Source organism: Mirounga angustirostris, unplaced genomic scaffold, assembly GCF_029215605.1.
Source record: "Mirounga angustirostris isolate CCGP_5_RB_7025 unplaced genomic scaffold, mMirAng1.0.hap1 SCAF_8, whole genome shotgun sequence".
NCBI lineage: Eukaryota > Metazoa > Chordata > Mammalia > Carnivora > Phocidae > Mirounga > Mirounga angustirostris.
The window spans coordinates 129,752,210-129,774,839 of record NW_026991716.1 but is presented as its reverse complement, the minus strand read 5'-3'; the positions used below and the strand labels follow the sequence as shown (position 1 = coordinate 129,774,839).

The 22,630-nt window shown below is 43.2% G+C and overlaps 1 protein-coding gene across 2 annotated transcripts; it reads right to left on the bottom strand.

Moving 5' to 3' along the window:
* Window positions 1-2,319: 2,319 nt before the first annotated feature.
* IYD (iodotyrosine deiodinase) lies at window positions 2,320-20,597 on the bottom strand. 2 transcript variants are annotated; one of them, XM_045866163.2, is made up of 5 exons: window positions 20,420-20,597; window positions 11,290-11,481; window positions 8,608-8,767; window positions 4,777-4,933; window positions 2,320-2,820 (listed from the first exon to the last, which is right to left on the bottom strand). In XM_045866163.2, the coding sequence occupies exons 1-5, from the start codon at window positions 20,595-20,597 to the stop codon at window positions 2,638-2,640; spliced, it is 870 nt and encodes a 289-aa protein (XP_045722119.2). In that variant the 3' UTR covers window positions 2,320-2,637. The 2 variants fall into 2 exon arrangements, with proteins under 2 accessions (XP_045722119.2, XP_045722120.1); XM_045866164.2 differs by lacking the exon at window positions 20,420-20,597 and having other exon boundaries at window positions 11,358-11,481.
* Window positions 20,598-22,630: the final 2,033 nt, after the last annotated feature.

Below are 22,630 nucleotides of genomic sequence, written 5' to 3'. Positions count from 1 at the left end.
GACCACCCAGCTGGTGAGTACCAGGCGAGAAACCAGGTCATCTATGCTGTGCCGTCGAGACCAAGAATCACTGTTACAGTTGCCCCTCGAACAGCACAGGGGTTAGGGACGCCGACCACTCCCCACCACCGTGCGCTCCCAAATCCACACATAACTCGTATAACTTCGGATCCCTCCAAAACTTCCCTTCAAACAGCCAACTGTTGAGTTCCTCTTACTGATAGCATAAATACCCGATTAACACATATTTTGTGCGTTCTATGTTTTATACACCATATTCTTCCAATAAATCGAGCTAGAGAAAAGAAAATGTCATTCAGAAAATCGTAAGGAAGAGAACATACGTTGATAGCACTGTCCTGTACTTATCTAAAAAAAAATCCGTGTTGCTCAAGGGTCGACTGTAATTCCATCCCCCAAAGAGAACGCTGGCTGTCAAGCTTCCTGAATCTATGTCTTTGCACATTTGTTCAGCACCTATGAGAAACAGGGCTGTGTTTCGGGGCGCAGGGATCTGGAAGGTGGGCAGGCCTTGGCAACCTGTTGCTGGAGGGCTCCTGACTCACGTGGCTGGGCTCTCCCTTTCCTCTCGAGTGACTCTATACTTGAACATGGTACTCAGACTCCCACCTGTGGCCATTTTCCCTCTTCACCCCACTCCCCGGAGGCAAGATTCCTTTGTAAACCTCAGCCCCCCTCAGCAGACTGAACTAAAACTAGCACACAACTCTGGGCTCAACTAGTTTCAAAACATAAGAAACAGAAGTTTATCAGTATAACTTCAATTTCATTGCATCGTAACGCCAAAGTGTATTTATTATTCTGATACTTGAAACTCTCAGAATATCTTTTTCCTACTAAAAACCATCTGAAATACAATGGTTAGGCTCCCATTCCAGCCCATGTAAGTCTTTAACAATGTAGTTAAAACAATGCTCATTTACAATAAAGAGTACAGGACAAATGCCTGTCACAATCCTAATTATTTTTTTTTAAAGATTTTATTTATTTATTCACGAGAGACAGAGAGAGAGAGAGAGAGAAGCAGAGGGAGAAACAGGCTCCCAAGGAGCAGGGAGCCCAATGTGGGACTCGATCCCAGGACCCTGGGATCATGACCTGAGCCAAAGGCAGACGCTTAACCATCTGAGCCACCCAGGCGCCCAATACTAATTATTTTTTTAAAAAAGAATAGAAACAAAATGTAAGAAATGTAAGAAAAATGTAAAGAAAAATGTTAAAATGTAAGAAAAAGTTTAAAAGCATGTTTAGAGAAAAACGAAACTATAGATGGGAGATTTTGGAGATTCTAAAGGAAACTTCTAGATCCTTCAAAGGACTTCAGAAGTGGTTGAGGGCACAGGTTCTTGTAATAACTAATTATATTTTATATTTTATATTTTAAAGGGAAAAAAATGTCCTCCTTTTCTCTAGTACAGATTCGTCACCAACTCTGACTTATCAAAAATACTAAGGGCTTTTCCTAAGTTGTGTGACTCACAAGAGGGATGAGAAGAGGCAGGAGAGATTTTTCTTGAGGAAGCTGAGTAAGAATACAGAAAAAGGGTGACAGAAGGGTTACAGAGGCCAGTGGGGATGCTGGATGAGAACTGATCTGAGCTATGAGTGTGTACAGCACCCCGGGAAGGGAAGGCAGAATGATGGGCGAAAGATGAGGTCTGGCATTCCCAACCTAACACCTCCTACCCCGTAAGTCCCAAACCACTTGACTTGCCACCTGGAGAAAAGGGATAAGTCTTCTGTGGGCTGGAGTAGAAAAGAAGGGAGACACCGTGAGCGCTATGTATGGAAAACTGTTCTCTTTAGGAAAAAGAAAACAAGCCCTGATTTGTAGTATCCATCGATTGCAGGGGTGTAAATACTCCCACCATGGGCGATCTCCAACCACAAATAGTTTAACAACAGGCTCACAAAATTCCTGAATATTTAACAATCTGCTTCCACAAGCTGGTGCGAGCCAACTCCAACACACCACTGGATGATGCAACTAACCCTTCACACGCTCAGACGGTTACGGGTCAGAGTCACCTGCTCAAGCATGCACTCCTCTGTTCTGTGATGGTGATGTTTGAAGTATTTTGACAGTTACTTATTAAAAAAGGGCAGGATATCCATGAAGTTCAGTAAAAGAGTAAATCTCAAAAGCACATCCTGGTCTAAAAGCCACCAGAAATCAGAAGGCAGAGGCTATATGATTAGTCTAAATTTAAATTCAAGAATGGTCACATAGCTGAGTTCTCGGGCTACATTAAACATTCTGATGACTCTTTCCTATCTACCAGCTTTTAAAATGTAAGAGAAAAAAATCACCAGTGACTTTTCTGGAACAATTTTAAAAACGTAAAAACCAGGGCCTGTTCTCTGTAAAAGGTTAATGCATTTCCAGAGTGGATGAGACATGGAAGTACCCAGTGCCCTCTTATGGTTTACGTTCACCTAATCACACTATGGGGAGCAGGGCTTCTCAGACTCCAAGGGCCTGGTGACGTAGAAAGTTTCTTGAGTGGAGTGGAGCGCTGGGGAGACCTAACACCCATGGAAAAAGCAACCTGCACACCCAAGAGGGACCAGAGTGGACCAGGCCATCGTCTGTCAGCATTCCTGATGGGCTCCTGCCTACACGGTCACCATGATCTGATCCAGAGGTTTCCGTGTGAGGTTGGGCACTGTGGCCTCTTTGCTGGGGTACCCCACCGGGAGCAGCATCAGCAGCTTTTCATTTGTGGGGCGACCCAGGAGCGCCCTCAGTCGGGGGCCACAGTTGAGAGGAGTGGTAGTGACAGTCACCAGGCCCGCATTCTACAACAGGAGGGGAGAGAATACGTTGGCAAGTCAGTGGGCGAAGAAGTCACGACTTTTCCTGTAGCCTGGGGACATTTTGGTCCCTATGAGGCCTGCTTGTCCTGCCCTTTCCCTGAAGCTGGGCACCCCGGGCAATTGGATCTTGAACCTTACCTGCTCTCCTCAATCTCCCAGTCCCCACATTCTTTTGACCAAACGGTGAGAGGCTTCTTGAAGAAGAAAAATACTAGTCTTATTTTTCACCAATGGTTAAGAAATAGGAATGGTTATTTCATGGAAGGAAATGTAGGGAATCCAAATACACCAAAGGAGTGGCCCCACAACCAGGGAGTTCCTATGCTTATAAAGTCAACAATGAAGGCAGAGTATCATCCCCAGCTGAAAATACCTATGTCCAATCACAGAAGACCCAGGGGCCTGGGGATCCATTGGAAGTAGAGGAATTATTCCCATCAACTTCTCCCCAAGCCCCTCCAGATAATAAACACCTAGTAAAAATCATGTGCAGCTTTAAGATGCCTCCTAAGCCGACTATCTCCATCTCCCTACTTTCCCAACCGGAGGGTCGCTGCTAAGCCTGAGCCAGGCAGAAGTTCTGGAACTGACTTTGAGAGTCGTACAGGAGAGGCTCTTTGGCCTGGTCGTCATTATGGGATCTGTGCAGGTGGGGGTTTCAGGAAGATTCCGCTTTCCTCCCTCACAAATAGGACCTACACTCAGAATTAGGCCTGAGGCGACGCTAGAGGGCAGCAAACTCAACACTAATGTGACGGGGCTGCCGACTCAGAGCTTGGGAAAACCTCTGTGAACTCTGCACTTCTTCCAGCACCCTAAGATGAATGAACGATGGGGCCATATGGTCCGACCTTGCACATCACTTCCTCTATTTAACTGCTCACAGAATCAGGAAGGAAATAAGACGTCACCTCCTCGAGGCCAACTTTTCAAGTAATCTAAAAGCAATGTTCTCTTTTGTGTAACACTGACAGTATTTTGCAAGGTGTTTTTGGCATACACGTTTTTCTTGAAGAAGCATGTAGGCTTTTAGAATCGACTGTCCCTTGAAAGTATGATCACTCGCTCTTAAAATCTTGTTTGCTTCATTTGCTTTATGTGTTTCCTGTCTCTCCACCAATGGACCCCAGTTCCCAGCAGAATGCACACACAGTTCACAAGGCAGCTATCCCTGGCACTCGCCCCGGGGCCTGTCACATAGAAGGAGCTCAGAAACTATAGGTTGAGTGAATGAACTGAATCATGTAAAAAGTGTACCTCAAGGGCGCCTGGGTGGCTCAGTTGGTTAAGCGACTGCCTTCGGCTCAGGTCATGATCCTGGAGTCCCGGGATGGAGTCCCGCATCGGGCTCCCTGCTCAGCAGGGAGTCTGCTTCTCCCTCTGACCCTCCTCCCTCTCATGCTCTCTGTCTCTCATTCTCTCTCTCTCAAATAAATTTAAAAAAAAAAGTGTACCTCAATCCTGCTCTATTTCCTGCTTAACATCGCTCCAGCTACTACATAGATGGGATTTTTTACAGCACATAGACACCTTTCTCATGCAATACGATGGCAATTCGACTTTCCAGGAAGAGCTCTATGATAGAGTCCTCTTTAGGGCTTTGTAATTCCATTGCCTCAGACAACAGTGAGCACAGCTAGGCAGTGTGTCCACCGAAACTCTGGAAGCTTCCTGTCGTTACAGATGAAGGCAAATCCAGTGACCGTTTTTCTGAGCCTGAGTGAGGTTGCAAGTGAATTTCTGGAAGAATTCCAGCTTGTTGCACCATTAGACTCACCTATCCAGGTTTCCAGGGTGACTTTTTACATCAGAGCTGCCTTTCTTAGGAATTCAACTTTAGATCAACAACTTCCAGATGTCTGAAATGTGTGAATAAGGCCACTGTTTGGCCCTCGGGTATTGCTTCTCTCTTCGGAGCAGGGTGGGAGGGTAACATACCTGCAGAGCGGCCAGGAGGATGCCGCAAGCAATGGAAACACTGATCTCATTGTAGTAGTGGACCTTTCTTTTGCCATTTGCAGCAAAACCATGTACTTGTTTGAAAATCAGAATCAGAACGGGAGCTGTGTCCAAGTACTCCTTAATCCAATTGGTTCTGAAGGGAAAAAAAGATAATCCAGAGACTATTTGCTCTTAATGATTTTTTTTCCTTTTTTACAACATTAGCTTATTTATGTCTAAAACAAAAGCATTTTCTTGGGGCGCCTGGGTGGCTCAGTCAGTTGAGCGTCAACTCTTGGTTTCGGCTCAGGTCATGATCTCGGGGTCCTGGGATCAAACCCCACGATGGTCTTTGTGCTCGGGGGGTGGGGGGTGAGTCTGGTTGAGGATTTCTCTCCCTCTCCCTCTGCCCCTACCCCCCTAAAATAAATAAATAAATCTTTACAAAAAATAAAATTAAAGAATTTTCTTGTATTTTATATTTCAATTGAAAAAGAGCAGAATTTTTGTTTGTGTCCTATCATATCTTTCTTTCCAGGGTCATTTAATCCAATAAACCTGTGTTCATACGGGTATAGTATGGCAAGGCACATGAAATGCTGAAAGATACAAAGATGGATCCTATAACCCAGAGGGCAATATGTAAAATTTGGCAAACAAAAACATGGCATGTGGAATTAAAGAAATGTAAGTCAAGTGCAGTAGGAGTCCTCCAAATGAAGTGTTGATAATTTTGAATAAGCAGATTAGAAGAACTTTTCCAAACTTTCCCTTGAGGTGGGGCACTGAGGACCGAATGGGAGGGGGGCACTGGAGAGGGCATCCTAGTGAGTTGATGAGTAAAGGCAGATTCAGGACAGAGGATGCTTAACAGGCCAGGGAGTTTTCAGAAGCCTGGTAGCCTGGAGGATGGGGTGCATGGTAAAGCATGGGCGGGCTGCCCCATACTTCATTTGGTAGGTAATGGAACGTGACCACAAGCTTCTGAGCAGAAGCATCATGTGATCAGGTCCATTTCTGAAAGAGGCAGATTGATGTGGGCAAGGGACCAGGAGAATTTGGGGAGGTGTAGAGGCTGGAACTGATAGGTCCGGTACAGGAGCAAAGGAAAAGGGTGATGGTGAGGTTTAACCAAAATCACAGGGGCAGAGGTAGTAATGCTATCAGCCCAGTTGTGGAGAAAAGGAAGAGATCTTTGTGGGAGTGGGAGATAATTCATATGAGGTATCAATATTAACTTTCAATTTTTGCTTTCCAGCTATGGAGCATATCTTTCTCTATTCCATTATCCTATCCCATACATTTGGCAAAAGTTTTATTCCAGCACAGATACTCAAAGTAGTATTCATGCAATGCTGTATATTAGAATTTTTTTTAGGATACAGATACATTAGGTCATTAATTAACAAGAGATGATTTCATTTTAAGCCTAGTTATTCTTTACTGTTTTAAAACATACTAAACTCACTTGTGCAGTTTTCTATGGTTCCTCTTGCACTCTTAACTTCTACAGGTTACACTTCCAAAGCTACCTTACCATGCTTCAATCAGTTTACAGCTTCTCTGCCTTTTGGCTAAGATCAAGGGTAGAACCATGCTTCAATCAGTCACATTGGGCTATTATCAATCCTTTTCTCCTTACAAACGGGGAGAATGTTTATTGTTTACAAAGAGGGTAAATTCTGGAGCCAACGAGTTTTGCCATGTTGGGCAACCTCCTGAATTTCCCATGTTTCAGTTCCTACATATGTAAAGGGCACTATTAGACACTCACCCCATACAGCTACTGTGAGGGTGAGATCAGTCAAATAGATGAAGTACCTAGAAAAGTACCTAACCTAGCACACTGCTATGTGTGTGTTAGTATTATTACTACTAATATGATTTTACAATGAATAATTAAAAAAATATTTTAATGCAAGATGAAGATTAAGCAGTTTACCTTGGTTCAAAGGCAGATTAGCAATTTTCAATGATTTTTGTACTTTTTTTTTTTTTGCCTAGACATACATTAGTATCTAATATTTCTGGTTTGTTCAATTTTACAAGAATTTATTATGACATCACATTAAAGCTAATAAAAACACAGCAATAAGACCTATTAAGAGAAGGACAAGTAGCACCTTCTGCCTGGGGTGGAGGGCTGAAACCCACAAACAGAAAAATATAAGGTTTGAAAAGTAGGTTGGACCCAGGTTGTATATTGAGTCTTTAATGACAGCTATGGGTTTCAAAGTGGACTCCAACAGGATGTCAGGACATATGCTCATTTGCAATTCAATTCAACAAACATTTATTCAATTACCTACCATGCATCAGCACTATGCTAAATGATATAATGTGACATTTTAAATCTGGACCCCTAGAGTTTTTATATATATGTGTGTGTGTACGTATTGCCTTCAGAGAAAGTCTATAAGCTTTCTAAAATATGGCCTATAACATGAGAAGAAAAGTAAACCAATAATTAAAATGCTATGTGATAAAATGGCCATTTTAGATGCACAGAAGTTGTATATTAGGTGCTTAGAGCACAGAGATGAGAGAGTGACTAATTCTGCCTTTGTTGGAGAGAGTGCCAGGGCCCTGCAGCATCTTGTGGGCACTGTGCATGCAAAGAGCAGGACATCTAAGGGTAGGAACTCAACTTAACTTTTACCCATCCCATTTTTTCCCCATGAATTTGCAATAAGATTTTTATATTTATTATTAATATCCTGCACTAGTTCCAGAGTATGGTAATAAGTTACAACTCCATAAGGCATCAATTTAATAGGGTTTAAATATCTTAGGCAAAATATGTCCTCTGGGGCCAAATAAATGAAACAGGAGCAGAGCCAAGAGGCCCTCTTCCCATCACCCAACCCTGACTACTGGATAAGCGGTCCCCCCCTTCTCCCCAAGGCTGCAATCTCATTTCCTTTCTTTCTTACAAGCTTGGGTCACACCAGGGTTTTGGATAACACCCCAGGACTGGCCACGGAAGGCCCACAGTTGAGAACCAGAGGTGTGAATACCTCTGTATTCCAAGTGCCAATGATGAGAGCAAGCTTCCCTTCTCTGAAGTAAGAACCAACATCTCTGCCCACTGTCCCTCCTCACGCTCAGCCTCAGGGCACCCCGGAGGGGAAAGGAAATGGCCTTTGTGGGGAGGGCAGTGTTTTGAGGACTCGGTAAGTGACAAGGCTAAGTCTAAACAATTGAAAGTCACTGTTTTAATGACAAAAGTGACTGAGAAGTTATGGAATGCATCTGAGATATTATGAAGGATGACCGGCCCTCAGTGGGGAAAGAGGACTCCACAAGTCACTGTTAGTTGCAGCTACTAGAGGAACTGACAACTTGCAGGACGTACCCTAATGCACAGAGGCACTGCATTAAATCTAGTTACAATGAGTTTCACCACACTTCCTTCCGGGAGATAAGGAAGCCCACACGGTGACTAATGCCTAATAGATATTACACTTGTATCTACTCTTACTAAGCATGTCCTAAAATTAAAGCCTGCTTAGTAAGATCACTTGGAAGATGGTATCACTTTAGCAAACGTAATTTACTTCAAAGTCCTGAGAAATATCTCACAGTCTTACATTCCAGATGGGAGAAAAGTGAAGTAAGTCTTCAATGTTTTATTTATTATTACTTGGGTCAAATCCCATTTACTTACCAAAGATGCATATGGCACTTACTAGGTGTCATTATTGTTCTACATGTTGGCAAATGTGCTTACATATTTAATTTTCATAATGAAGTAAATCCTAGACATTCCCATTTTACAGATGAGAAAACCAAGCACAGAGAGATTAATAACTCCATCAACTTTTGTACCTCAGCTTCTTCAGGTCTGTAACCCATTGGTGTCCCATCCTTTTCAAGTAGTTTACTTCCTCCTCCTCCTCAATGATCTCCCGAATCTTGTGCTTCATGTTCATGTCCTTCACAACCACAAAGGTCCAGGGCTCCGTGTGGGCCCCACTTGGGGCAGTTCCTATCATCCAGTAAATTAAAATCAGAAATTAAAACACAGGAAAATGCGAGAATGTTCATTAAGAATAAATATAATAGGGGCTCATGGGTGGCTCAGTCGGTTGAGCGTCTGCCTTCAGCTTCCGGTCATGATCCCAGGGTCCTGAGATGGGTCCCATATCGGGTTCCCTGCTCAGCGGGGAGTCTGCTTCTCCCTCTGCCCCCACCCAAGCTCGTGCTCTCTCACTCGCTCTCTCTCAAATAAATAAAATCTTTTTTTTTTAAAGATTTTATTTATTTATTTGACAGCGAGAGAGGGAACACAAGCAAGGGGAGTGGGAGAGGGAGAAGCAAGCTTCCTGCGAGCAGGGAGCCCAATGCGGGGCTCGATCCCAGGACCCTGAGATCACGACCTGAGCTGAAGGCAGACGCTTAATGACTGAGCCACCCAGGCACCCCTAAATAAAATCTTTTAAAAAAAGAATAAATATAATAACTCCTACTTGCTCAAAATGAAGTTAGATCACCTGGCAAATGAAGTTCTTGGCCGCAGACGCTGGTATGTTGCTGCCACTCCGTTTCATTCTGCATCACTTTAGGGGCAACAGACCAGCTAACTGAGGTCAAGACCAGTGGTTCTAGGGCTATGGGAATTTATCATCACTTCTATAATTATGTGGGGGAGAACGTTCCTAAATAACTGTACCATGGCCATTAAGGGAACCCAGAAGGGAAGTTCTGACAGCCCAAATTCTCCAAGATTGTGTTTCGTTTTGATATTCTTGAAAAAGGATAAAGTCACGAAGCTAACTGAAAATGATAAAAATTTAAATGGTAAAATGGCTTTTAAACACTTATGAAATGTCACTGAAGCATCTGACTCTTGATTTCGGCTCAGGTCTTGATCTCGGGGTCATGAGAGCGAGTCCCACATCCAGCTCCACGCTAAGCTTGAGGTTCTCTCTCTCCCTCTGCTCCTCTCCCCACTCACTCTATCTCTCTCTCTCAAAACAAAAACAAAATTCACCTTTAAAAAATAAAAAAATAAAAATAAAATAAATAAATAAAACACTCATGAAAGGTAAAAAACAAACAAACCTATAAATGGTTTGGTACCTATATCAGAACTCTGAGTGTGGCACTGTGGGGTTTGTGGTCCTGCTGGGGACACATGAGATCTCCTGGCCCTGGATGCTCAGTACACATAAGTCTGTCTTCAGCTCTCATGGGCTATGGGAACCCTCAGCCCACACTTGGGTCAGTCCCAGTACAGTGGGACAAAGCTTCATAGTGCATCTCAGTGCCCAAGGAACTTGAATTCTCTTTCCGATTCCAACCAGGGCCAGCTTCTGATGCGAGTCACCCTGCTGTCCTAGAGATGGCCTGCTGTTCCTGGTGACAGACCACAGTGACCCATAGGTAGGATATTTCAGAAGGAACTATTCCTTTTTCCCTAGTGAGTAACTTAATGACATAATCTCTACACCAGCGGGGTCAGGACTGCCTGCTTGATGGGGCTCTTGTTTGCCTCCCACCACTCCCTGTGGTTGAGAGAGCATGACTGGATTGTGAGATGCAAGTCAAAAGCTAAACACAAAGCCCACATTTCTGAACAGAGGGATTCCAGTTCCGTTGGTACCTATGTTGTCTGTCCACTAAATATTTGTGTCACTACACATAAGAAATAGATTGTTCCCTAATGTTTTCGATTATGCTAAATTTATCTGCACATGATATGTATACACACACACACACATATATATGGATACAGGTATATACACAGAAGGAACTTAGGGACTGCTATAGTTAAATAAAAAACTAGCCAGTGCATTTGTATTCTTAAGTGAAATAAAATGCTTTACTCTTGCTTCCTTTCAACTTGAGCAATGGAGTCACAATGGCCATGTAATACTTTTTGCAAATGAACTTAATGTGATTTCTATAAGAATAATACTCCAATACTCTAATAAGAATCAAATGGGGGATTTTTCTTACATCTCCTCCCCCCTTTTTCTTTAATTCTTTTATTTGCCTTCATGGAGATATCAATCTATGTTGAAAATGGGTTTGCTTTGCAAATTCATATAGGTAAATGTTGCTAGTTCATTAGAGAACGGTAGTAGAGCACTATGGTGTGTAATATAAAAAATTTGGTTCCAAAAAGAAATGCATAAATGTGAGTGAGTGTGTGTGTGTGTGTGCACGCGTGCGTGCATGTGTTTCAAGAGGAGGGGAAAATAAGGGCATGTTTCTCTTCCAGTGTATAATAGTATGTTCAGAAATTTTAAATTTTAATAAAAGATCATAATATTCAGTAATTTCAGAAGTCTCAAACTGTTGTTACATCGGCTCCCAGGAAGTTTGTAACAGTCAAGAGTTTGTAGAAAGTGGAAATCATTATGTTTCTGGCAGCCAGTCAACAGCTGGGTAAGACTTCAGAGATAAATGTTCACTCTGGGCTTTATTCACTGTGTTTGAAATTTATTGCTGTAGTGTTGTCACTTACAGCTGACATTCTCAAAGACACAATGTACTATTACAAACCTGCTGCTTTGATGACATTATCAATGACTTCTATAGGGACTTGCTCATTACTTATGAATCTGACAGACCGTCTTTTATTGAGAAGTTCATAAAATTCCTGGGATCGCTTAACCATTTCCTTTTCAGGATACCGGGTGTGGGAGAATGGAATATGTTCAACATTTTCCTCTGAGTCTTGCCAGTCATCAGCATCTGCAAATATGAACAAGAAAGGCAGCAAATTAAATTATCTCTCTTGGTCAGGAAGGGGAGCAGAATATGCCACCCCAAAATATGCCTTTTTGGCATAAAGATCACATTGAACTGATAATTTTTAAGAAACCAGACACAAGAGAAGTTCTGAAAACCAGAGTAAAAGTGACCTTTTTGTAAGGAACATTTATTTTTATAGAGGATATCTCCATTCCTAAGCCCTCTCTGTACCAAGAAGAAAAGGATGATTCTCACAAGAAATTCTTATCAATGGAGAAGGTGGACTTAAATATGCACAACAACCCTACCCTTGTTTAAAACACTGTGCTCTTCTTGATAACCTCTCATAAATGGATCCTCCTCCCCCAACATCTTTCTTTTGTTTTTAGTTGAAGATGGTAATTAAGGTGGTGGCTTGGGCCATTTCAGGGACTTACTCAATTTTCCTGGATCTGTCCCATGTATACAGGAGGTATACATGTTATTAAGCTCTTTTTTTTTTCTCTCTCTTCTTAATCTGTCTTTTATTATGGGATTGGGGTGGGGGGGGCTGTCTCAGCCAAGAAGCTAAAAGGGTAGAGGGAAAATTATTTTTCCTCCCCGACAGTCATAAGGTGGCCAACAGGGAGAAGGAAATAAAGTTCTCAAAAATGTCTGCAAGATTATCATTTCAAAAGCATCAGGGAAAATGAAAAGAATGAGTCCACAGAATCCTGAACTCTGATCTTGACTATTGGCTATCCAAGTTTCACACTGGTTAAAAATCAAGAAAAAGAAAATTTTACCTACACAAAGATGAAGAATGAAAATTTCTATTAATGGTGAACTGGTGTATTTGAAACAATATCCCACCAGCTGGAAACCACTAAGATCATGAGATAAAGTATCTTTAAAGTCTTCTAAAAAATCAACGAATTGCTGACAACATAGTAAGAAATTCCTAAGCCAAAACTGAAGGGGAATATGAGCCTGCAGAGGCAAGTAAGCAAAGAAGCCACATTTCCTTTGATAGGATTTGCCAATCTCTACATATTTGAATTTTTATTTTTATATTTTCAGGGGTTGTGGGGAACAAGAATCAAAGCCCAGACCCACACACAGTGAGAAGGCTAATAAACTGGGACCCCAAGATTACATCCTTAAAGAAAGCATGGATTATAAATATAACAGCCCCCAAGGGGTTATACCATTTGGTGGGTCCTGCCTCAAACTTGAATTAGGTGATCCTGCCTGAAAATACCTCCATTGCCTAACAGAAGCAAATGCCAATATACAAAAATTTTAACTACAGTTACTTGCAACCCACCAAATACAATCAATCATAAAAAGAAAACATTTTGAGCAAGAAACAACAGAGTTGATATTTAAAAACGTCTCCAAATATTGGAATTATCAGACTCAAAAGATAAAACAATTTTGATTACTAGGTTTAGAGGGAAAAAAACACAAACTTATATAAATCTGTAGGGTACAGGAAAAGATAAAGGCGACATAGAAAATATGAAAAAATAAACTTCTAGAACTGAAAAATAAAGTAATAGAATTAAGAACTTAATTTATGGATTTAAAGCAGGATATACATACCTAAAGAAAAAATTAGTGAACAGGAAGATAACTCAGAAGAAAATATCTGGAATGGAGCAAGGAAAAAGCAACATATAAGCAACATAAAACAAAGAGTAAGAAAAAACACAACAGGGTGAGGTGTATATTGGAGGGAGACAAAAGTGAAGGAGGAAGAACCATCGAGAAACCACTGCAATAGCCAGGGTGGGATAATGTTGGCCCAGACTAGGTGTGCAACAAAAGAATGACAAATTCTTGGAGACACAAATGATGAGACCTGCTGAAGTGTGTGGCTGGAGTGGTGGGAGAGAGGGACTAAGGATGAGACCCAGGTGGTGGGCTTTAGCACCTGGGGAGACCATGGGACCATCTACTGAGATAGAGGATGAGCAGTGAACCATCTGGGGGAAGTAGAGGTAGGGATCACCAGTCCATCACATTTGAGATGCCTGTGAGTTGTTCAAGCAGAGATGGCTCGTGTGAAAGTAAAAGTCTGAGTCCAGAAGGTGGGATGTCACTTTGGGTACCCTCACACAAAGAAGAGAATGACAACAGGAACAGAATGAAGAGAGCAAGAGGATCCAGTGCCTGGCCCTGAGGGTCTGGAACATTCCAGGCAGAATTCAGGTAGAGGATTAACTTTCTCCTTCACTCACATGCACATACTTCACTCCTAGGTCTCTGAAGAATGGGGAGGGGGAAGGCAAGTGGGAATGACTGAAAACCTCAATGGCAATACCGTGTTGGCAAGTACCATGCTGTTAGTGAGAAAATTCCTTATACATTTTACTAGCCAGGGAAGTTTGGGCCCAAACTGTACACATTTAATGAGAAGGCCAAGTTACTCAGTTAAAAGGAAGTGGGTGTGATCGGGGAGTGGCAGCAAACACTATCAGCTTTCTAGTGATCAATTCTGAACCAAAGCCAGGTGTCTTCAGTATCAACCCTGAACTTATTAAATGTGTCAATAAAGACTTTCAACACCAGTGATAACTTCTATATCATTTGTTATGAAGTCTGACAGCCTCTGTCCTTAGTAGGTGGTGAATGAGCAAATGCAGGAAATGCCTCATTAACTGTTTGAAGGGTAAGTTACCAACTCTTAATATCCATTCAGCATTTGTATAAGCTAAAGGCAGCCTAGGTGCATGACTCGGCAGTTTCTGCAGCTTCTAAAGTCCAAGGTGAGCGTTCCCACTGTAGCAGAATGAAGCGGCTACTGCCTGAACATTATCAGTGAGCAGGGCGGACAAATGGCCTGCCCAATGCTAGGTTGGATTCTCCTGAAAGGCTTGCTCCAGGAAGAGCAGAAGGTCTGCATCTTGCCTGGGGAAAGGGGGAAGGCAGAGCCAGACTTGGAGAGAAAGAACCCAGGGAACAGCAGGGCAGTGAACCGATACCAAAGGTCCTTTTCTCCTTCCCCTTGACCTCCTGACTGCTCCAGGAGGAAAGAGAACAGCCTCTATAAACTAGTCATTCTGCCTCCATGCTAGACGAACCAAGCCACTCTAAGGGATTCATTCAAGCATAAAACCCATGTATTTCAAAACAAACGTGTACTATTATGGTCCAGTTTTTGCTATAAATCTGTGCTGCCACATTTGGGATTTGCTATTGGCACCAAGAACAACTCTCCTTTTATCATTGCTTTATTTTATTTTATTTTTTTAAAGATTTTATTTATTTATTTAACAGAGAGAGAGAGAAGGAACACAAGCAGGGGGAATAGCAGAGGGAGAGGGAGAAGCAGGCTTCCCGCAGAGCAAGGAGCCCGATGCGGGGCTCGATCCCAGGACCCCAGGATCATGACCTGAGCCGAAGGCAGACGCTTAACCGACTGAGCCACCCAGGCACCCCTTATCATTGCTTTAATGCCAAGGAACCCTAAACTGCACCATAATTAGGTTTCACAGCCAGGAAGTTCTAGGCCACGTGTATTCTCTAATGTTTAACACAAAGGTGGGGTTTTTTTTCACTGCATCTCTATAGAAGTTGCTTTTGTGTTTTTGCAGTTCTGTTTCAAAAATCTTTGCAAATGAGCCAAATTTTCTAGCTATGAAGCTAAAAGGCCAATTTGTGTCATGTCATCCTTGTTCCCTCCTCGGAATTTTGGGGAATGTGGAGGAGCAATATTAATAAGGCTGAGGGTGATGCAGCTTTTGCAGGAGACAGATTCTGAAGGTGGGGATGGAACAAGGTCAGGACTCAACCCCTGCCCTGAGGACACCTCCTTCCCACCTACCTCAGCCCTCACTCTGTTTCCACCTGGGCCTGTCAGTCATTTGACTCACTGCAGTATATTTCACTAGCAGCTCCTGAGGTGTGTGGGGGCTGGGGAGTTTGGGGGGAGTTCAGATGGAAAGTTCTTGAATAGAGTAATGCTATTGTAGTGGCTCAGGGCAGGCTGCCCCAAAAGGTGCCACCATGGCATATCGATTATTTTGAACGGAAGCTACTTGGGAAATAGCTGGTACAAGAAAGACACTCTGGCCCTCCCCTGTCCCCCTGAAAGCAGGAAATAAATCTCTCATGAAAGGTACTCTCCCTGTACTAGAAAGTAGAGAGAGACTCTTATCACCAGAGACAGGGACTTTAGAGCCAAAAAAAGCTGTATAAACAAATCTTGTTACTTTTTACTAATCTACTACCTCAGCCCAAATTCTGTTTAGAATTCCTTCCTAATTGAAACTCTCGAGCATTTTTTTCTTTGTCCTATCAACTCCTCACAAACTTATTGTCTCTGTCTAGAATGTATAAAATCTGCCTGCCTTGGTCATTTCTTTGGGTCTCAATTTTATTATTGGGTCTCTGTGCACATGTAATTAATTGTGTTTTTTTCTTCTATTAATCTGTCTCATGTCAATTTAATTCCTAGACCAGCTTGAAGAATCTTGAAGGGTAGAGAGAAATTTTTCTTCCCCAGTGCTATCCTGAATGAATTTGACAGAATTTCTTTCTGAGCCCCATCATCTCTTGTGTTATCTGGAGTGCCCTTCCCTGCTCCTCCCCCCAACCCTGTGTTGATCCTTACTTTCCCCTAGGACCCACCCAGACTTGATCTCAAAGATAATGCCTCCATTCAAGTCCTTTCCCTTTGCTAATTTTCTCTCATCTGAGTTTATGGGTCCTTTGCCCTAAAATTTTAAGGCCTTATAAGAGTCTTGGTAAACCAACCTCTTAAAATCAACCATGTAAAAGTATTAATGGCTGTGTGTATATGTGTGTTTGTGTGTGTGTGTCAAAGGATAATGAAATAAAAAGACAAAGCCAGATTTATTGCTTCCTATAGCAAAGGAGAGTGTCTGTGAACATAGTAAATGCTGTTGACCTTTTATAGCATTCTTGATAGTGGTGCGCTAATAAACCAGCTCTAGGAGGGGGTGGGGAAGCCTGACTTAATAGCACTTGCCAATTTCCATTGTGGCCTGACTTCAAGCTGATAATTCAAAAATGGCCCACAAAATTCCTGAATATTTAACAATTGGTACTTGCTTCTCCCATTGGCTAGTTATACAGCACACCACTTGGTTGGGAAGCTTGGAGTTCAGGGATTGATGGACTCCCAGAAATGTAGTAGGATTAATACCATCTATAGGGAGAATGTTACTTGTTTGAAACTGTTGTTGATTGGTTGGTACTGAAGTGAATTTATCCCTGATTGGCTGGCTTTCAGAAGCAAGAAACTGTCACTGATTGGTCTGCTTGCTAAGCTTTTACTGAGGTGAGTTGTCATTGATGTACTGAACAGATTTGAAACTGGTTCTGACAGCTGTTTATTACCTCAGTTACCTAAAAAGCTGTCCTTTCCCAAGTCTGTGGGAACATTTTAATTCTCAGGGGTTACCCACATTAGATGATTTTAACATAAGCCTTTTTTTTTTTTTAATGGCCAACCACAAACCTTGAGGATGTTTATTATCCCTACATATATATACAAATATATCATACATATACATATATACATATATATATGCACACAGGGATGTATTAATTTGTGTGTGAAATTTATAACATCATATACATACACATACATGCATATCTATGTACATATATCTACCCTTATCACTGAGCACTTTTCTAACACATGGTTTTCCCTTGCTTCTGTCCCCCACTGCCTTTCCTGCCTTCCATTGGTATGATTGAGTTTTCTCCATTTTATCTTTTCTCACCTGGGAGTTACACAGTGTATTAGGTTAAACTATATGAAATTGCTAATACAAGCCTTTCTTAGTAGTGACTGGACAATCTGGGACAACCAAAATTTTAATTAGGACAATAGTTTTTGGATGGTCAGTAAAGCTAAGTGAAGACAAATTTCTACCAACATTAAAACAAACATATCTTGATGAGATGTGTTCCCTATATCTTTTTCTCTTATTTCCATTTCCATGAGCTTCCATGAATCAGGCCTGACTAGAGTATGTTTGTGCAGGATTTTTGCCTCATTTTAGGGAGACAATCTAAGGTTTTCTCTTTGTCATTTCTCCTCCTTAGACCGCTGCTATAGTTAAGCAGGAAACTGAAAATACTAAGAGAACACATGTTTGACCGTCCCCAAAGGAAGTCTGTGCCTGATGTCTAGTAAGCATGGCCACTCCGCACCCCTCCCCCATTCCGCAAGCCACCCCCACACATGCTGATTCTCTGGTCTATGAACCTGGAGTAGGAATTCTTTGTGAGCCAAAGCTGGAGGAATTTGGATTGGTACATATTATTTTCCTTAACTCACACTAGAAGGGCCTAAATATTTTATTGCTTTGTCTCTTATAATTAACTTACAACATGGTTTGAATCTGGTATCCATTTGCTGTCATCAAAAGCTTCTCCATGTTGCTTCAGTAATGGAATCCTTTCTCTTATACCCCTTATTCCCCACCCCCTCCCCCGGTTTAGGCCCCTCTAAACCTGTAGTTGGTATTGGTACAGTGAATCCTCTCTTGGACTGTGTCCACCCTTCCAGGGGTTAGGAGCAGGGACTTGGGGGGCAGAGAAGCCCGGGTTTAGATGTTGCTTCTCACCGATCATCCATGTGATCTCAGCATCACTTAAGTGAACAACAAAAATTCCAACGAGAGACTGAACTGTAACATTCAGAGCAGAGGTGCCCATGGCTGCTGGGGAGGCCACTAAACGTTCAATTTATTCTTCTATGTGAGGAACAGAGAAAAAAGAGGCAGAGGATTTGGCAAGAATGAATAAGCACGCAGAGAACAGAACCAGACAGGGCCACACAGCTTGGTTCTGTGTTCCCAACCTTCAGGCCCAGCCCCTGGTCCCTGGTTCCCCACCAGCCTTACCAATCCCACTCGTATCCCCCAAACTCTTAAATTCCGGGGTCTTTCCTCAATGCACACTACCTCTGATCTCCTGGGGCATTTTTAAGCCTGCTGGTCTTCTGCTGCCTCTGTTCTAGGTTATTCTCCTAGTAGAAAGGCAGCCTAGCACCTGGTTGTGTATCTGGACTCCAGAACAGACTGCCTGGGTCCCGGCTCTACTACTAACTGCTTGGGCAGGTCACTTAGCATAGTTGAGCCCCAGTCTCCTTATCTGTAATGTGGGATAATAACAGTGCCCACCTTGCTGTGTTGACGTGAAGACTGAGTGGTTTACTATACATCAAATGTGATGCTGAGTGGACACAGCCAGTGTCTATAAGAGCCTGTCGTTGTCATTATCCTAGAGCTCCTTCCCCAGGTTGTCTTCTCTATGGTCCCTTTCTCCCATCACAGGCCCTCTTCTCTGCAGGTGTCCAGCTCTATACTCAGTCTTCTTGCCAGCAACATCCCCTTAGGGAATTCATCAGTTTTCCGAGTTTCAAGTATCACCCCATGCTGGTAAGCATCCAATCAATACCTGTGGATCCCTCACCTGGCCCGCCTTTCCCTGTCTGCTTAGTTATCTTCTCAAATCCAACACGTCTTTGTGGACATTCAGCATCTTCTTTGTGGATCCTCCCCCCTCCCCCATGTATGATGGTGTCTTTCCACCTCTCCCTGCCTCCAGCTCTCATCCTCTCCTTTTCTGCATATCCAGTATATTACCAAACCCCGTTGTTCCTCCTTGAACTTTGCCCCAACTCACTCCTTCCTCTGTGTTCCCATGGCCACTTCTGCATTCCCATGGCCACCATCACCCAGGCCATCCTTACCAGGACAGACCATCACACAGCATCATAACGGATGTCCCTTTGTTCAGGAAAAGTGCTTCTCGACTTGCCATCTGGGTGGGATGTCCTTCAGTGAAAGAGCGAGAGGCAGGCCTGCTAAGAGGCTGCCTGGGCTTGAATCCTATGCGGTACATTTAGCATTGCCGGCTCCCAGCACTGAGTGCCTGCTGTATACCCCAGCCCCCAATCCTGAGATGAGAGCAACTCAGAACAGGTGTGCACAGACATGCACATAGGCACACCAACACCCCTCCACACCGTCTAGGTGGCCTCTTCTGGGGGCGGGGGCATCACGAGCCCAGCTGAGAATCACTGAGCCTCTTCCAAATTGAATCCATCCCACAAACCACAAACCCACCTCAGACGTACCTCAAATACTGATCACTCAAGCCTCCTCAGGAACCTCTCCCTTCCTGCCTGCTCCCTCACCGCCTCTTCATCTTAGGGTCAGCCATGACTGCTGGGCCCATGCTCACCACCCCAATTCACTTTCCCCCGTCCTCCCCGCCACTGCAGTCCTCCTGTCTTCTCAGCATCTTTCCCAGGGCTTCCATCCCTGCTCTTATGCTCTTTCTGCTCCTTTTGCCTGAGATGCCTCCTAACCATGACTACTCATGTCCTATTAATCGGCCAGGCCTAACTGTCCTTTCCCCGCACCCCCACCATGCCCCTATGCCTCCTTGAAACCCCTGATGATCAGTTTGGCCCTTCATTCCTCCCGAATTTTGCCTGTTTTTTGCCTTGTCCGCTGAATTGGACACCCAGCTTTGAGGACACAGCCAACTGGACTCTAACCCACAGGGCCTGGCACAAGGAAGGGTAGTGAGCGCCTGGACCCATGCCACTTTTTACATTTCCAAGTCTTTGATTCAGACCTGACCACTTCCCCCATGGCTACCAGCAGCCGGGGATGTGCCCCTTCAGGAAGATTTTAACAGCCAGAACAGGATTGGGGTCAGGGAAAATGTCAACCCCTCAACAGCCCTTTGCTGACTCTTTATCCAGAAATCAAGGGGGGTTAGTGCCAGCAGGTGCCAAGCTGACCACCTGAGAGAAATGGTTTGTCTCTGTCACACACTAATTTGCACAGTAGAGGTAGCTGATGAAACTGTCCTGAGTGTTTCCTCCTCTCCCTAAGCCCTGCTATCTACTGGCGCTCATCAAAACAATGCAGAAGGTGGAAGCTAAGCAGCTTTGTATCCTTACCTTCTTCCACAGGGTGGAGGTCAGAGCTGTCTTTTAGGTCCTCATCCACCCAGGGACGGGCCTCGGCCCTGGCTCTCGTCTCCCCCTTCCTTCTCTCGATGTTTCCATCAGCATTTTTAAAGATCCAGGCAATCAAAATGCAGACAACTGCTACCAAGACTGGAGTCAGGCAAAACATGGTCATAAGACTGACTCTGAACGGGGCCCACTCTTCCCACACGGTATTTAAACAAACAGAGCCAGGAATGACGAATGCTGGGGGATGGGATGTGGGAAGAGAGCGGTGTGCCGCCGTGGGAGGAACCAGGTGAACTCTTTGACTCTAGGAGGACTTTGCAAAGGAGCAAAGATCACGGCGTGTGCATTCAGGGTGTGTTGTGGGTTTGGTAATGCACAGGTGCATCCACTTTTTAAAATTGTGCTCAATCAATATATTCCTAGACAATAATTGCCGGGATCTGAGTAAACGCTTTAATGCACCAGATCTTGCTAACAGTGGTCCAAGGGGTTTGGTCTTCCTCCTGCATAACTTTCTCCAAGAGCAATGTGTCTTCAACTTGCCTGAAGCTAGGAATCACCTGGGGAACTTGTTTTTAAAAGAGGAGATGTCCAGGCACCAACTCAGATCTAGTGAAAGAAAATTTCTGGGGGAAAAGACCTGGTAATCTGCATTTTAAAAATAGCATATTTGTGAAACACTGCCGTGAGGCTTTGAATTTTTTTTAAATGAGGCCCGAGGCAACAGATAGAGCAAAGAAATTATCATATTTTGCATTAAAGAAAAACTTTTCAATCCAGGAAAAGTGATCCAAAATCATTAAAAATGACAGCTTGGTTAATTATATAACTTAGATAGGGTTTGTTTGTTTTTGTTTTTAAGCAGCTGTCTTAACATTTATTTAGCAAATGTTGGTTTGGGTCTCTATAACAAAAATACCATAGGTGAAGTGGCTTAGACAGAAATTTTTTTCTCACCATCCTTGAAGCTGGGAAGTCCAAGATCAAGATGGAGCCCAAATTGGTTCCTAGTGAGGGTATTCTTCCTGATTTGAAGGTGGATGCTTTCTTCCTGTGTCCTCACATGGTAGAAAAGGGAGACCATCTCTCTCATGTCTCTTTTTACAGGGGCACTAATGTCACTCCTGAGGGTTCCACCCTCATGACCTCACAGAAACCTAAATAACTCCCAAAGACCCCGCCTCCTCATACCACCACATGGGGGGCAGGGTTAGAGCTTCAACATCTGAATTTAGGGGGGAAAACATAAACATCCAGTCTATAGCCAACTATGTATACTATGATACCACTGGAATAAAAACAGCAGAAAATACTACATATTTATATGTGCTTGTATATTCATAACATTTCATGAAGGATTATACCATAAATTTAAAACAGTGGTTATTATCAGGACTTCTCTGTACTAGTTTTGCAATTTCTTTTTTTTTTTTAAGATTTTATTTATTTATTTGACAGAGAGAGACACACAGCGAGAGAGGGAACACAAGCAGGGGGAGTGGGAGAGGGAGAAGCAAGCTTCCCACGGAGCAGGGAGCCCGATGCGGGGCTCGATCCCAGGACCCGGGGATCATGACCTGAGCTGAAGGCAGACGCTTAATGACTGAGCCACCCAGGCACCCCTAGTTTTGCAATTTCTTTTCAGTCTATATTTACTTAAAAAATAAAGTTAAGAAACAACAGTGGCTACTTCTTTTGGATGGAGTGTGGTATTGGATAGAGAGGGGACAAGGGTGGGAGAAAGAATTATTACTATATACTATTCCATAATTTTTAAATTTTTAACTATTATGATTATATTACCTACTCAAAAATTAAATAAATGTTATTTAAATAGCCCTTTTATGTTTTGTTTTATTTTATTATACATTTTAGCATTTCTTTTTGTAAAAGACAACTATTCTTTTAACATATGCTGTGCTTGTTCTAACTCCAGAGAGCCAAGTCAGATTGTAGGCAAAGTTTACAATGGAAAAACTGGACTCCATAGGAGACACTGTAGTTGGGATAGTACTGTGCCATGCCCACAGCTCTTTGAAGGGCAGTCCCCTCCCAAGCTCCTCTGAAAGGACATCCGAGGTGGCCATGCATAGTACAATTGGATCCAACGCCACACCTGACCCAAGGTAGCTGGTCCATGTAATGTGGGGCACCCCAAGCTGTGGCCAGCTCACCTTTTCATCCCCCCAAAAG

Excerpts from the sequence above, each read along its gene's own strand:
- IYD (XM_045866163.2), bottom strand. The coding sequence starts at position 20,597 with ATGTTTTGCCTGACTCCAGTCTTGGTAGCAGTTGTCTGCATTTTGATT. Across the intron at positions 8,768-11,289 it reads TAATGTCATCAAAGCAGCAG|GAACTGCCCCAAGTGGGGCC; the intron begins GTTTGTAATAGT and ends ACTGGATGATAG. Across the intron at positions 2,821-4,776 it reads TCCTCCTGGCCGCTCTGCAG|AATGCGGGCCTGGTGACTGT; the intron begins GTATGTTACCCT and ends CTCCTGTTGTAG.